We start from the raw sequence: 13,744 nt of genomic DNA, 5'->3' as shown, positions 1-13,744 counted from the left end.
ATGTAATACATAACTGTTTATTATTTAGGTAATAGACTTTCAGAATGAGCAAGAAATTATCCAGAAATTTCAATTTTGATGGCCTGTATGTATAATTTTTACGAAGGGGGTAAAAATGATAAAATTTGCATCAAAATGGTAATAGATTATTCCATGCGATAGTGTTGGGGGATGGGGGTATATAAATCACTGAGATCTCATATTTTTAAAATTAATCTTAACAAGTTTTGTTAAGTCCCCGTGCATATTATGTGCCTCAGGCCCTGCACCCACCTAAGGCCAGCCCAGGGTCGGTGGTAAATGAAAGGTTAGTAACCACGGCCATAGACCATGTGCGAAGGAAGGCATCTGCATATGGTGTCAAAACAAAGAAGAAGAATGTGAGAGCATCACAGCAAGTATACAATAATAAAGTGGTACCATAGTAATTATTTAGAGTAAATGGAATTCAAGTAGAGGGTTTTGCAACAATTTTAAATAATACACAATACTTTATTCACAATGTGGAGCTATATTCACATAAAACAATTACAATTACGCATGATCTTTTTTGCCTATACTATATAATATACTACTACTAAATGCAGAGTAAATTAAGCCAGAAGTCAGCACTTGGGCTTCTTGGCTCACGAGTTATATTTGGTCACTGAACATAAAAAAAATCCCTGAATAAAAAAACTGCCATGTCATTTGTACAGTAAAAACACGTTGCCAAATGCTGGAGATGAGGAAATTTGTGTCTTACGCTATTTCATTTTGCTTTCGCTTTCATAGATAAAGTGTCAAAAATATATATACAAAGTATATAAATATACTTTTTTGTTTTATATTCAAGTGAAAAAATGGATATTGTACTATTTCAACTACTGTTTTCGTGTTCCACACAACACTAACACAAACACAATTGCTTCACAAATTCTCTTGTAAACCCTTCCAGCAAGGCAACATCAAGTGTTCTTATATTAATATATATTTATATATTTATATTTATATTATTTTTTTGTATTTTTTCACCAGAGCATTTTCTTAAAAAAATGATTATGGAAGGAAAACACACATTTTTAAAATATAGTAAACCAATTCCAGGTGTATTTATCTTCATAAAAAAAGTTTTTTTTTGGTTTAAGAAATGCATAGTGGTTATTTGGAATTATAGTTAAAGCAGTGAAAGGCAACAGGGCAGGAATACAAAGATTTCTCTACGTCACTAGGCAAACTCTTGGCACTTGTTAAGCTGTTCTCTTGAATACTTTTGTCTCCACTATGCATAGCTCGCTGCATTTTTATTTGACTAAAAAATTCATCTGGCTTAAAAAAGGGGAACATTTTCTCCAGGAATAATGTATAAAAATGACATGTATATACTTTTTTCACTTTCCCACTGCTTACTTGTACTTGCCTGTGAGCTTTGTTTTTATCTCTTACAAACTGTCTACATGCCAATGCCCTGCAACAGAGAATGCATCATCTTGTAGTAGCCAATGCTAGTGACCTGAGGTTTACCAAAAGCCAAATGATGACAAGATTTTACAATAATAAGACACTGGATCTGCTTGATCGCAAAACTCCATTACAGAGCATGGCCTACCATCTACCACACAGATGCACTTGCTCTTTTTTTTAAATACATCCTTTATATTTTGTATAAAAAAGTTTTTTTATAAATTTTATTTATATCGGCTAAAATGAGCACAATATTTACTACATTAAAAAAATCTCATTTGCTATTTTGAGGAAAAAATCAGTTATGGACGACCACAAATGTCTAATAAATAGATACATCATACAGCACAGAGAACTAGGGAGTTTAAAGATACACAGCATCTATTTACAATACAATATAAATTAGCACTTGCAGAATATTGTCAATACTAGTCTTCTTTTCTTTTAATACTAACAACACAGCCACCCGAAAACTCAAGTGACATTTAAAAAAATGCAATAAAAAATGATGGGAGTGGCAACTTATGACAGACTGAAAGAAGGGGGCCATTCCAAAAATTCAACTCCCCATCTCACTCAACCATCATTTGGTTCATTCAATAGAAAAAGTATAGATACAACATTTACCAATCATTCTATTTTATCGATAATAATAATATTATAATATTAATAATAATAATAATAATAAAATGCACACATTTAGTCTTTTAAACTTTGAGCTTCATACATGACAAGGAGTACTGGAACTTCTGAAAAGGCCCTATGGCGAGATCAAAATAAAAAAAAATTGCAGTATAATACCTGGGGATGGACTAGCTACGTTGTGAAAGACCAATGGACTTTGGAAGTAAAAAATACAAATTGTGATCATGTACATTCAGATGTAAATACATGAGGAGTTATGATGGAAATGATAGCTGAATATACCACCATGCATGACTGGTTAGCATATGCTGTTTGTTTTGCAATTTTTTTTCTTCTTCGAAAAATAAAAGGAAAAACCTTGCCAAACCCAACGACTTCTAAACCTTCACTAGCATCTGAGGCACTTCTCAATTGCTGGTGCTTTTACTCATCTCTAGCAGTGACTTATAACACTACCAGTATATTGAAATCATTACCAAACTAGTCAAACAACATACACACATCACCTTACTCCCCAAACAGCGTACAAACTTACTACCAAAAAACATCGACTTTCTAATGCCAACAGAAAACACAATTTATAAGTGTCAGTTCAGCCATACTGACAAAAGCTGCAACAAGATTATTACTTGCTTTTTTTTTTTACCTTTTTTCCTAAAGAAAATCTGCTTTTCTTTAACAAGCAAGCTGAAGACACAAAGCAATGGCAAAGAACATTCAATGCCTTCAACAGAAAAAAAATAATTTTTCATCACAAAATGTCCTTAAACTACTGCACCCCCCTCTTGATAAGGCCCCGTTACCATACATGGATGCATCGGAAACAACGTTGTCCAGGTGGTGGTCGTCAACGTTGCAGCGCGCATCAGGAACTGAGATGTATAGGTAAGGGGCTTCTCAGGGGGCAGCTCCCCGTTTCCCGAACCCATTTTCCTTAATCTCATCTTCTCTTCCCACTCTTCCCAGCCATGCTTAGATCGGTTCAAGTTCCGATGTTGGTAGAACACCAGGCTAATACGTGTTGGGTGGAGACGATTGGGTCGCCGGAGTGCGGATGTTGCATGCAGCTCGTGCTTGGCACATTCGAACAATACTGAACCATGCCCCAGTGCGATGGCCACTCCTCCCATCTGAGGATCTTTGAAGCATTCTTCATTGTCACAGTAGTCGGTGACTTCGCCGATCGGTTCTGAGCGATGCTCGGGAACACCTGTGACGGGGAAGAAGGGTGGCGGGCAGATGTCGAACCTATCCCACTTCATAGGCATGCCGTGAACCCCTGGAAACTGGCCATGGAACATTCTGCTGTCGGTACCTTGATAACCGAAAGGTGACGCATGATAACAAGATGATCGATTTTCTCGCTTTGCTTGGAGCGAAGGGTTGAGGTCTCCTACAGTTTGCTGAGGCTGGTAAAAGTTCATACGTGCTGAATTTGCATGGCTTCTCTCCATGTAAGCTGATTCATTCCAACCATAGTTCTTACCATCAGGAAACACTGGGCAAGACGTTGCACAGGGCACAGAAGGAACAAATGAATTGGTGGGACAGTAACTATATGATGTACAACTGTTCAGCTGTGCAAAAGGATTGCTTGTGTTCTGGGGAACAAAAGTTGATGACCCAGGATAAGGTAATTGGGCATGAGCATTCATCTGATAATTATCAGGGCATTTGAATTTTGAATCATCGCTCCACATGCCTTGCGTAATTTCCTGCTTCACTTCAGGTCGATTTTGCGTTATGGTGTTAACATCTGTTGCACAAGTATCTGTCTCATGGCAATTCCTCTGTTTTGTTGAATTCCCAGAATTAGGACTTAGATGACTCACTGGAGACCTGTTAGCAGAGTACCAACTACCTGTTTGTGAAGATGTGTACTGAGAGTGTCCAGCTAACGACGATGCACTGGCACATGCTGATTTTGTCTGCTGCGTGGAAGCATCACTGGGACTTTGTGACCAACTTTCTCTGGATGCGTGATTCAAAGATCTCGAGTCACTGGGTGGGTAAGGTTTTGCAAAACCTTTGCAGTAAGTTGAGCATGGCACGTCTGTTGTTGTAGATGATGAGGTGCTTCTCGAGGGAGGTCTTCCTTTCGGAATCCGAAACGGAGATGCTTGGGATGTCGGAGAGGGATAGTCCCATGACTGGGGTCGATCTGGCCACCGGGAAGAGTATGGGTTTACAGGCAAAGGCACTGACATAGATCTCTCAGGTACCTTCTGGTTTTGATGAAGGCACATTTCTGGGGTTATTTGCACGGGAACACTTGGATTTTCAGTTTGCTGAGAAAGGGGTGATGTTGGAGGGTATGGTGATCTTGCGGGAACATCCTGACCCACACTGCTATCTTGCATATTGCCACTGCTTCCTCCAAGTTGCATCCCAACCAAACTCTGTTGTTTCTGCTTCGACACAACCTTGCTGTGATCGCTGGAATGAAGACTAGTTTGAGCAGCCTGACAAGGGCCATTTTGAGATACTGTCACTGGACTTGGTGATAAATGCTGAGGTCCACAGCTATACAGACCCCCATGGGAAAACTGACTCTGCTGCCACGGAGGGTGCTGGGTAGCCTGGAACGAAAATGGACTAGAAGATTGGTGATGAAACTGCTGTGGGCTCACCTGACCCGAACTATACTGTGAATATAACCTGTCTCTCATAGGGGAACCGTTAGTTGTGCTATCAGGATCTACCTTAATGTCACTTAACATTCCTTCTCTTCTGCTGTCACTGGCAAATGCATTCCCAAAGCACGGATGAACACCAACTCTCTCCTGTCCTATGGCACTGGGATCAGCACCAGTACCCCATCCTGAGTTGAGCCAACTTTGCTTCCGGCCATCTACACTGCACTGCATGGCACCGTGCATATTCTGCATCCATGCACCATTGCCCCCGGTGGTACCATCCCAACGTCCCATTCCCTGACGACTCCAGGCAGATAGACCAGGATTTCCATACATGTCGCCACGCTGATCGGCATACATCCAGCTCTGATACATGGAAACAGGACTGTCCAAAACTGTTGACGATACCTGCGAACTTTGAACATCCATCCCATCCAACATTCCCATATCAACCTGTATCTGCCTATCACCAAGAGACGCATTCTTAGTAAAAGGGTCCTTCTTTCCTATAACGGCATCTGGTTCATCTTCCTTTCTTTTCTTTCCATGACGCCGACAGGGTTGCAAGGGAACCGCTCTTACCCGCACCTCGCACGGAAACCTGCAAAACACATGCTACGTAGTATGGACAAAATTAGTACACTGCAATAACTTAATAAGTTGTGGTAAGCTAGAAGCTACAACTTATGCAAAACAAGTTTAAACTGACTATGACTACTGGTTAGAACAATTAAAATTAAGAAGCAAAACAAAGTTTAAGTAAAGCAGTGGTAAATTAAAATTATTAATAATTGTGTTGCAATGTGCAAAGGTATGAAAACTCTGGCATGTCAGTTATAAGCAAATAAGATTGTCAAAACAAAACTTGGGTTAAAATAATTGTCTTTCTGAAACAATATAAAAAGGATTTTTTTTATGCCTTTTTGTGAACTCATCTAACAGTGTGTTAAAATTCACATTCTCTTCTCTGCTCTAAATAAATATAAACATATCAAAATTTTCAAATTACATAGCTACTATTTGAAACAAGAAAATTTTATAATATACGTACGTACATATTCCACACATAGCATCAAGATTTAAAGAGTCAATGATAATTTTGTCATGCATCATTATCACAAACAGTTGTTTTAATTGTGCTATGTTGAATGCCATAGGCTTTTCCTGATATATATATAATAAAGCTAGTGTCATCCTAATTTAACTTGTATTTTTCAAACACAAACATGCACACACACACATCATATTACATGTTGCAAAGATCTACAAGTTATTAGATCTTTTACATTTAATTTTAGTCCACAAGCAAGTAATGCATTCAAGAAAAATTGCCATTTAATTGTCATGTTTAAAGTGTTTCCATAATTATGTTTATTTCTCATAACGTTTAATTTATTCTAAATCCCATCACCATTGGTCTATGTGAAGTGATACAAATACTATAAGTAGGCAATGCATGATACTGCAATGTACTGTGATCACATGTTATATTCCAGGTGTATATTGTAGCAGAAAGAGATGAACCAAAACATTGTTTTCTGACAACTAAGTTTATGGACAAGGTAAAAACATATAGGTATAAATTCTTCACACTGATTAACATCAGTTTATTCATGCACTCATTCATATCTGCTTTACACATAGCAAACAAAAGAAGTTGCTTTGCTATTACAATTACTGTGTGTGGTAATGATACACACTAACAACTTGTTTATCTGAAAATCTGGCTTTATCTGAAACCACTTTCAGCAAGTTTTAAAACTACACAAAACCAGATTTCAGTCTATATAATCAATATTTAATAGTATATATGAGCAATTCCAAGCGACAAAACACTGTTATATTTTTACAACAGTGTACTTCACTCTTACTATATAAATACTAGTTTTAGTGTCCACTGTAGTTTGCCAAGTGAACTGCGCTGGTTGCCATGACTGTAATGGAAACCTAAAATAGCTTTAAAAAAAGGGTTTAAACTATTTCAACCATGTTTTAACCTTTCCACACATTGTTATTTTCTCCCCTGAAGAAAGATTGAGCATGATCCAAAAAAGTAGGACAACAAAATACGTGTTGCGACGTTGTCTTGGTTTTTTAATATGGTGACAATAATGATATGAATATCACCTTTTTAATGTACTAATCCTGTCATGACAGTGAATGTTTAATACAATACATTCTGGATTATTTGAAATTTAATTTATCTAAAAAGAGTGTGGTCCCATGAGATTCAGATAAATGAGTTTTTAGTGTATCATGCAAGTCATACAAGGTCCGCCCATAAAGAAACCGAACTGTCAAAAAAAAGAACCAAACCAAATAAAAAGGTACTGTATTTTGGCAACACTGCAAAGTGCTATATCGAAACGTCCCGTCAGTGCATGTTTCAACCTGTTACAGGCAGTCGGTATCAAGGCAAGCGTGCGTCAGATGCAGGTCGCGTGCAGGCGGCGTACAAAATACGCCCACCAAGATGGAACATTACAACATAAAGTTTTGTTACAAATTGAGTAAATCATTTACCGAAATGTTACAGATGATAGGGGCAGTGTATGGTGATGCAGCATTATCAAGAACCCAGGTGTATGAGTGGTACAATTGTTTCAAAGGTGGGCGTGAAAGTGTCGAGAATGAACCAAGATCAGGATGCCCTTCAACATCAAGGAATGACGACAATGTGGAGAAAGTTCGTGCACTGGTGAGTGGTGATAGACGTTTAACCATGGAGCATGTGTCAGACATGCTCCATATCAGCAAAGAAAGCTGAAGTTATTTTTAACAGAGGACCAGAAAATGAGGAAAGTGTGTGCTCACTTTGTGCCTCACATTTTAACAGAACGAGAAAAAGACAAAAGGAAAGAGTGCTGTAATGATTTGGTGGCAACTGCAGACCAGGACAACAACTTCCTGAAGTGCATCGTGGTTTGAGATGAAACCTGGTGTTTACAATATGACCCTGAAACAAAAAGACAGAGTTCTCAGTGCAAAGGGCAGTTCTCGCCTGTCAAGAAAAAAGCACGGATGTTGAAATGAAAGACAAAGGTGCTGCTGATCGCATCTTTTGATTTCCAAGGACTGATGCACCATGAATTTGTCCCTGAAAACCAAACAGTCAATCAGTGGTATTACAAGGAAGTGCTTGGTTGACTCAGAAACAGGATGAAGCGGGTTAGGAAGGACCAATAGTTTCTGTTACACAATAAAGCTCGGCCTCATACCGCATTATCTGTACAACAACACCTTCCTAGGCATTCAGTGACAGTGATCAATCACCCTCCATATTCGAAGGACTTATCGTCTGCTGATGTTTTTCCTTTTTCCCAAGCTTAAGATGGCTATGAAAGGGAGAAGATTTGACGACGTTGCAGATATTAAATTGAATTAAATGTTACCGATATTTTGCGAACACTTAATGTCAATGACTATCAACAGTGTTTCCAAGACCTGTACAAACGCTGGCCAAAGTGTGTTGCCTCCTCTGGTGATTATTTTGAAGGTGATTACTAGTTTCCTTTCTTAAAAAAAAGTTAGTTTTTTATGGGCGGGCCATGTATTTAAAAAAATAAAGTAGAATTAACACAGGCACGCATAATAGGAATTGTAGCTTTCCTGGTGACATGTTTCGAATAAGTGATCTCAGATTATCTGGCTGATTTGATTTGAACGATAACATCGATGTTAACGTCAAAATTAAATTAACCTGGTTGATAATCAGAGAACACTTGTTCATTACACAGGCATGTTAACGAAAGGTAGATAGGAAAAAGTTAGATTTAATATGATATCTAATCAAGAACACTTACTTTGTTAGAACTTCTAATGCACCACTCTTCACTTTCTCCTCCTGGCCTTCTTTGCTTCCATACTCATCAGTCTCATCCATTATGTACAGGGGTAGAATATGGAGCTGCTCGTCATCTGGTTTTGACAAATCACGATGTTTTGTAAGACTTACAACCTGTATGAGGAAAATAATAACTTGGTATTATATTTGACACAACACATTCTCATCTTGTGTGCATTAATTGCAATCTTGATACTTGGAAGAAAAATTCACAATTTTTTATTATAGTTCTGTATGTGGATGAAAATAATATACTTTCACAGATGTGTGGAGTTGAAGTGCCATATATATTTCCATGAATTTTCACTTTGCACATTATTTTCTATAATGCTCAAAGTGGTAATCAGCTAAGTTTATGCTTGCCTGAATCCTAGTGTGAAAATGTGTAAGTGACAAGGGGTGTTGTGTTAAGGACAAGGGGTACAATTTACAGTTTACCATCTATGATATTCAGCCATATCATTCTTGCAATGATGATTATTTTCCAATAATTTTATTCAATAATTCAATAGGGTTATTCCCATATGTATTTACAAGATCAAGCCATTTAGTGAGCTATGAGGACTGTTGTCAGTTAGAAGCTAGACTCTTACATGGTTGGATATGGAAGCATTACTTCTTATATACTCTAGGAACATGTTTCTTGACATAAAAGTGAAAACGTTAAGTTAAACAGGGAGCATTTTCATGTTTAATAAGCAATATGTCTTTAATAAGCTTTACCAAGTTACAAATCCACTTATAACTGCAACATGATGAGTAATCCACAACCTAGAATCCACTGTTAACTACCTTTTGGTTTAGTTCAAACATATTTTATATCCCTTGTTGAATCATTGATGCTGTAATTTACTCTGATAAGCTTACTTTTCATTTTTCCGCATAAATTTTTCTCAAGATCGATTTTGCTACCCGTCTGGTGGCTCTGTCAGGTGTGTACATTATTCATGTACATGCCTGATGAAGCCACCAGACGGGTGGCGAAATCGATCGCAAGAAAAATTTACGTGGAAAAATGAAATGTAAGCTTATCAGAGTAAGTTATCTAAAATAAAAAATAAATTTCAATATTAGAACTTAATTTTAGTGGGAAAGTGATAATTGTAGTACTGGTATATCACAACTTCGTAAAGAGAATGAAAATATTGGGAATGAAAGTTGTATAAAATTGTACTTTAGAAAAAAAAATGATCCTAGCTTTTAATAAATACACCTTAAATAGTACACTTTGTTGCTATTGTTACTGTTTACTGCCCAATGACCGATTTGTATTCTTCTGGCATAACTGAAGTATTTGTCTTATCCGAAAATATGCTGATGAAATATTTCCAGTTCCTTGATGCCAATATGAGTTGAAAGATAAGGGTCACAGCTAGGAAATGTGAAGGATTCTATTTTTTTAAAAAAAATACTTAAATATATCAAATTACATATTATTACGAGATTCATTTTCTCAAAAGTAGCATTGCTTGAGTCCTATTGCCCAATTTCATATTACCAGGTTTGAATTCCAAATATTGCATGTGTTAATTTATCTTTATCCTAGTGTTCATTGACAGTCTTTTATTCTATTTTAACTTCATCAGCTAATGGTTAGTCTATTGTTACAAATTCCCAAAATATAAATACATAAGCAACTATACATCACTTATTTACAAAACACACAGACTTACCACTGTGCATCCATTGTTCATATTATGGAGATCCCTGTGTGAGTGCGCACAGAAGTCTATGCAAGCTGTAACTCCAGAGAATGGTCTTCCTGGCTTGAAACCTAACCTACACTCTGATGCCTCTCTCTCAAACTGTGTCTGGTTCTTAAATGCTTCCGGTGCCAGCGTACGATACAGTGGTGATAATAATGTTGCCAGTACGTGCATTCTTTCCTCAACTTCTTGTTCCTGCAACAATGAATAGTGATGTTTCACTTTATTGTTTCAAATGAATAATATATGCATAAGTTCCTATCCAACAACATATTTCATTTTAAAGAATAAAATAGCTCGCCACTCATATAAATTTATTCCTGTAAAAGTTACATTAGTTAAGTTATGGGATGCATTTATTAATGTATTGAATTATAAGGGATGTTTGCAAATGTACACATTTTTCTCAAAGCTTTCAACAATAAAGTACATGAACAGAACTCTTTCTAATACATGCCATATAAATTAACAGATCATTCTATCATTGGATATTAAAATGTATTTTCTGCCAACAGCCTCTTACTTTGGTTTCAGATAATGCACTTACCTTCAAGCATTTTAATTTATAAGTCACTTATAATTGACAAAAAGGAACATCTTTAGGCAGTGGTTCCCAAACTTTTTTGTTACATGGTGCCCTTAATGTTTCAAGATTTTTCTGCAGCACCCAAGTCAGAATGTAGACCTAACACTTGCAATGCTTAGTTAATTTGGTTAGGTTGCTTGCCTCAAGATAAAAAATGAACACATATTTCAAATTCAGAAAATTTTTTTATGTGTAAAAAGTACTAAATAAGCTCAAATTTGGATTGATGCGATGGTTCAATTCTAAAACCATGTGTAGACTATTCGTGGTGTCCCTGTAAGCTAGACATGGAGCCCCAGGGTGCTGCAGCACACACTTTGGGAACCACTGTCTTTAGGTATCCTGGAATCAATAGACCTACTGTGGGAAGACTTTGTTCAACAGGAAAGAAAGAGGTATTAATTTAACAAAAATTAACCTGGTGGAGGCACATAGTGGTTCTGATCTCACTTTAAACTGTAGGTCCAGTCCTGATTAGCCTTCTGTGCATAAAGTGAACTTAAAAAAATCTCAAAACTCAATTCATGGGTTATTTAGGGCTATAATAAATGTGACTTTCCATCCCTCTCATTCATTTCTTGATTGACTGATTTGGTTTATTTTACTTCGCATTTCTGCCACTTTTTGGCTAATTGTGAAGATGAGGATGAGTGATGAAACTGATGAAAGGACACACAATGTCCAGACTGGGATTTGAACTCGGGACCTCTGATATCGTAGCACGGTGTCCTAACCACTCCACAACGGAGGCCAGCTCCATTCATTTCTTGTTGTACATGTTACTTGGAATTCTCCAATTGAGCATTAATTGTAACATTATGCATCATACATATGTTTACGCAATACTGGAAGCTTTGAGTCTGATTCCATCATGATGTTTACTATATTTGCATTACCAATGGTTACCATCATTGAATACTCTACTATTATGCAAGTTAATACCATTAAAATAGATTTCTCATTCTATGCTAAAGGGAAATTGTGGTAAACTAAGGTAATTAATATATTATTGCTGCCAAACTCACATCAGTGAGCACAAGCATGTATCATTACCATGATCTGTATAGACTGTATAAGAGAAAGAGTATACTTATCACACAAAGATGTAGGTTTCTTGAAACGGACAAAATACACCATGACTGGAGTAAAATTGGATACACGCTAGAAACCATATAAAATGATGTAAAATAACTTTTTTGTTTTAAAGAATTTAAGTCACTTTTCTACAACTTGGGTTAATCACGATGATGAAGATGAATGACTAAACAATTCAAAGATACCTGCATGCCATGACCAGGGTTTGTCTCTGGCTATGAAGCACATGATAAGGACCACTCTGCCATGAAGGCAAGCAAAATATTTGTTTACATGTCTGTACAAAGGCCTATTTATGAGCAAAGCTACATACAAATGAATCGTCCTCCTTCTCTACACTGATGCATGCCACCTGGACTAACCCATGCAGCCTCCCCAATGATGTAGTGGTAACACAGTTATCTCGTAATAAAGGGGTCCCAAGGTTCAATTCCTGGTAGAGGTACATTGCACAGTGATTAAGATCCCACTTTCAATTGTAGGTCCAGTTGCAATTAACCTATATGGGCAGGCATACAGTGAACTTAAAACAAACATTAACAATGTGCGACTTTGGCTAACTCATGACATTCAATATATTAGATCCGATCCTAATTTGTTTTTATAACATTATAAAGGCAAAAGCTACTTAAAAAACAATTAAATATTTATGTCCAATCATATTAAAGCTCAAGAAACACATGAATTTTTATTTAATTCAGTTTTGGTTTTACCCCACTCATAAAAGTTGGCACTTTGGTCCAACATAAGATAAAAGATTTATTCAGATGTCAAAATACATTATTAAAAGTTCCATAATATGAACCTCAACTTGCCAAAAACTATTCCTAAGCAGATAATTAATAAAATGTTTTTTAAAGTGTCAAGTTTTCTACAACCCTACATTTCAGAATATAACTTAGCAATTATTGCTGCTTATCAGAATATCTTTCACATGATATACGAATATTCAGGTTTTCTTTTTACATCATGCAGTTCTAACATTAAAATAAATCAGGCAATAATTGAGCGGTTCGGGAGTAAAACATGATAACCCACAAAAGAATGAAACCAAGAAAAATGCAAGTGAAAGCTCAGCCATTGCATTGTACGTGTCTACCAAAATAACAAATCCAGAATTCTTGACTTGATCCTGACTTTTTCCTTTTTCTTAACATTTATTGCCCCCTAATTAGGTATAGTTGGAAATTAAGAAAATATATCTCTTTATTTAATAAAAATCTCCTACTACAAGGCTGGTTAAGATTAAAACTGAAGCTGTACTTTAACAAGATTTAGACTTACTTTAATTATTAACGCATATAAAAATTATTGCTTCAGACTTCATTCTGGATGGGGAATGGCCACATTACTTTATTTAAATATTTTTTACAAAAATCCACTTTCCCCATAGCTCAAGTTGTCACGCGAGGCCTATAGCATCTCTTTGTCAGTGTGTAACATACCCCTAGATTTTTGGCTGTAGTTTTCTCTCAGATTGGGGGAATAGAAGACATTTAAGAAGGTGGAATAGTATAATGTCATCTCAAGTGGGGTGCAGGTTATCACTAGAGGGCAGATTCATATGCACTAAAAGGAGGTCAAAATATGCATGCAGATAGATACGCATTAAAACAGCCAAAATATGCACTATAAATTTTAAAAAGGTGACCTAAAAATTGTGTATTAGGATATATGTATGCTTTATGACTCCACCAATACCCTCCCACTTCCTTGGGGAGCATGCCACTGCCCACATAATTCCAAGACTTGAAGCAATCCCTGCCTATAGACCCATATTTCCAGCATA

General features: G+C 36.7%; 1 protein-coding gene across 6 annotated transcripts in view; it reads right to left on the bottom strand.

The window, feature by feature from the left end:
* Positions 1-497: 497 nt before the first annotated feature.
* The window catches only part of Tet (Ten-Eleven Translocation (TET) family protein), a 227,216-nt gene continuing 213,969 nt past the window's right edge, over positions 498-13,744 (bottom strand). For all 6 annotated transcript variants that reach the window (XM_083111964.1, XM_083112002.1, XM_083111982.1 and 3 more), the window contains 3 exons: positions 10,242-10,469; positions 8,528-8,682; positions 498-5,325 (listed from right to left, as the gene is read on the bottom strand). In XM_083111964.1, the coding sequence (XP_082968090.1) occupies positions 2,853-5,325; positions 8,528-8,682; positions 10,242-10,469 (2,856 nt within the window). In that variant the 3' untranslated portion in view covers positions 498-2,852. The remainder of the gene's footprint in view (positions 5,326-8,527; positions 8,683-10,241; positions 10,470-13,744) is intronic.

This window comes from Lepisma saccharinum, chromosome 1 (assembly GCF_977018435.1).
Source record: "Lepisma saccharinum chromosome 1, izLepSacc3.1, whole genome shotgun sequence".
NCBI lineage: Eukaryota > Metazoa > Arthropoda > Insecta > Zygentoma > Lepismatidae > Lepisma > Lepisma saccharinum.
This window is presented reverse-complemented; position numbering and strand designations above follow the sequence as displayed.